The 1,811-nt window shown below is 33.4% G+C and overlaps 1 protein-coding gene across 1 annotated transcript; it reads right to left on the reverse strand.

The window, feature by feature from the left end:
• Positions 1–75: 75 nt before the first annotated feature.
• On the reverse strand, positions 76–1,671 carry LOC112905161 (BRCA1-associated protein). The gene is made up of 6 exons (XM_025977175.1): positions 1,486–1,671; positions 1,018–1,288; positions 785–949; positions 544–722; positions 252–474; positions 76–181 (listed from the first exon to the last, which is right to left on the reverse strand). Exons 1-6 carry the CDS (start codon positions 1,550–1,552, stop codon positions 76–78), a joined length of 1,011 nt encoding a protein of 336 aa, XP_025832960.1. The 5' UTR covers positions 1,553–1,671.
• Between the last annotated feature and the right edge of the window lie 140 nt (positions 1,672–1,811).

A 1,811-nucleotide genomic window follows, 5' to 3' on the forward strand; every position in this document is an offset into this window, starting at 1 on the left:
TTTCAAACTGGCATAGCACAATAGTATTAAATTTAAACTCGTTTTTATAAAAATATATGTATAATAATTTAACAACTAGAATAAATTACCCTTATAATCCCAGACTCTGTGCGACCCTAACTGTAAAGCGTAACAGTGACCCGACTCTCGATAATGTGAGGCAGCATGTCCTCCCTGATACCTAAAATATAAATTTAAAAAATTGGTATTTAATTAGCTTTTATTAAGTTTTTAATTAAATTAATAAATACCTGCCACAGCCTATGTGTCCACAAATAAGACAAATCCAGAGAGAATCAGGAGAAGGACCACTTCTGCCACACTGTTCACACTCGGAAGTCTCTGCTTGTTCCGGAGACTGTACGAAACGACACACAGGACATGTGGAGTCACTCCACTGATCCAAGCAACCGGTATGAAATGAATGATTACAGAGAATGGTCAAAACACCATCAACTGACTCGTCCATGCGCTCTAAAAGAAAAAAAAAACATCAATAAACAAAAAACAGAAACATATTTTACAAATAAATGATTTGGATACCTAAACAAACAGGACAAGTGGGTAACTCAGTGTGCCCAGGAGGAGGAGGCAGGTCGTCGTGAGCCCATTCCACCCTTGACACCCAAACAGCCCTACAGATACTATCCGGTTCCAAGCTGTTAAACGGCGCGCCATTAAAAGTTTCGTAGAACTCATTGGCTGCATCATGATTACGAAAACTAAAAATAAACAATATAATAAGACATAAATAAGTAAGCAAATATATACAAAGAAAACTTACGTTAATAATGCCATGTACTGATTTGGTGTGGAGTCGCGGAGGACTCTTATATGCGCGATTTCTGCGTGACAGGGGGCAGTGAAGGCCAAAAGATCATGGCAAGTCATTGAAGTAGGAACACCCAACAAACAAAGCGTTAAAGCTTCTTCAGAACTACTTAAAACACTAAAGATATAAAATTATTACATACTGATTCATAAAGAATTAATAAAAATTTAATTGTCTTCGCTTACTCTTCTTTATAAAGGTGTAGAATTCCTTTGGTGACTTCAACAAAAGGATTTCCACTAAAAAAGCCAATTTCATTGGGATCTTCTGGAGTATGTTCCTTTTCTTGTAGTGGAGTTGCTTCTCTGGAATAGACTGGCAAAAGACCCCAGTCTTCCTGGGGCTTCTCTAACCTACTGGGAAATGTCTCGACACTAATCTCTTTTTTCTTTCTTTTAACTGTTGAATTGTTCTTAGCTGCTGCATTTTCTTCAATTTCTTCTGCTTCATTGTTTTCTAAAAAATCATAAACCATACCATCAGTTTTTGTAGACAAGTGGTCTATTGTCATTGTGAAAAATAATTTAAATCGATAACGCCATAACTAATAAACAAATAGGAAAATACTAATACAAATATTAATAATGTTAAAACAGTAATCAACGAATTTTATAGTTAAAAAACAAGATGATTAAGTATTAGCATATAAGTACCAGTATTGTTTGTGGACTTTTCTTCGACTTCTAGTCGTAAAACACATTTTGAAACTAAATCGGACATTTTTAATTATAAAATAACAGTTATAAGAAACATTATAATTACACCTTTATATATTTAATCATTCACTAAAATTTATTAGGTCTTTTTATTTTTTGCTTGTAACAAATAAACGTACCAAACGTCAAAATACAATACAATAATAAATCCATAGACAAATATAAATACAAGATACAATAGTTCAATAATAACAGTCGTGGTATTTTTGAACTACTACGTAATGTTTTCTTCTTAAGATACGTCCATTGAACTGATCTTAAAT

The sequence above is a fragment of the Agrilus planipennis genome, unplaced genomic scaffold, assembly GCF_000699045.2.
Source record: "Agrilus planipennis isolate EAB-ADULT unplaced genomic scaffold, Apla_2.0 scaffold181, whole genome shotgun sequence".
Taxonomy (NCBI): Eukaryota; Metazoa; Arthropoda; class Insecta; order Coleoptera; family Buprestidae; genus Agrilus; species Agrilus planipennis.

Bases quoted from the DNA above. Each gene is read 5' to 3' on its own strand.
- LOC112905161 (XM_025977175.1), bottom strand. From the start codon at position 1,552: ATGTCCGATTTAGTTTCAAAATGTGTTTTACGACTAGAAGTCGAAGAA. The intron at 950-1,017 runs GTAAGCGAAGAC...TTATATCTTTAG, and splicing joins CTACACCTTTATAAAGAAGA to TGTTTTAAGTAGTTCTGAAG. The intron at 723-784 runs GTAAGTTTTCTT...GTTTATTTTTAG, and splicing joins CAGTACATGGCATTATTAAC to TTTTCGTAATCATGATGCAG.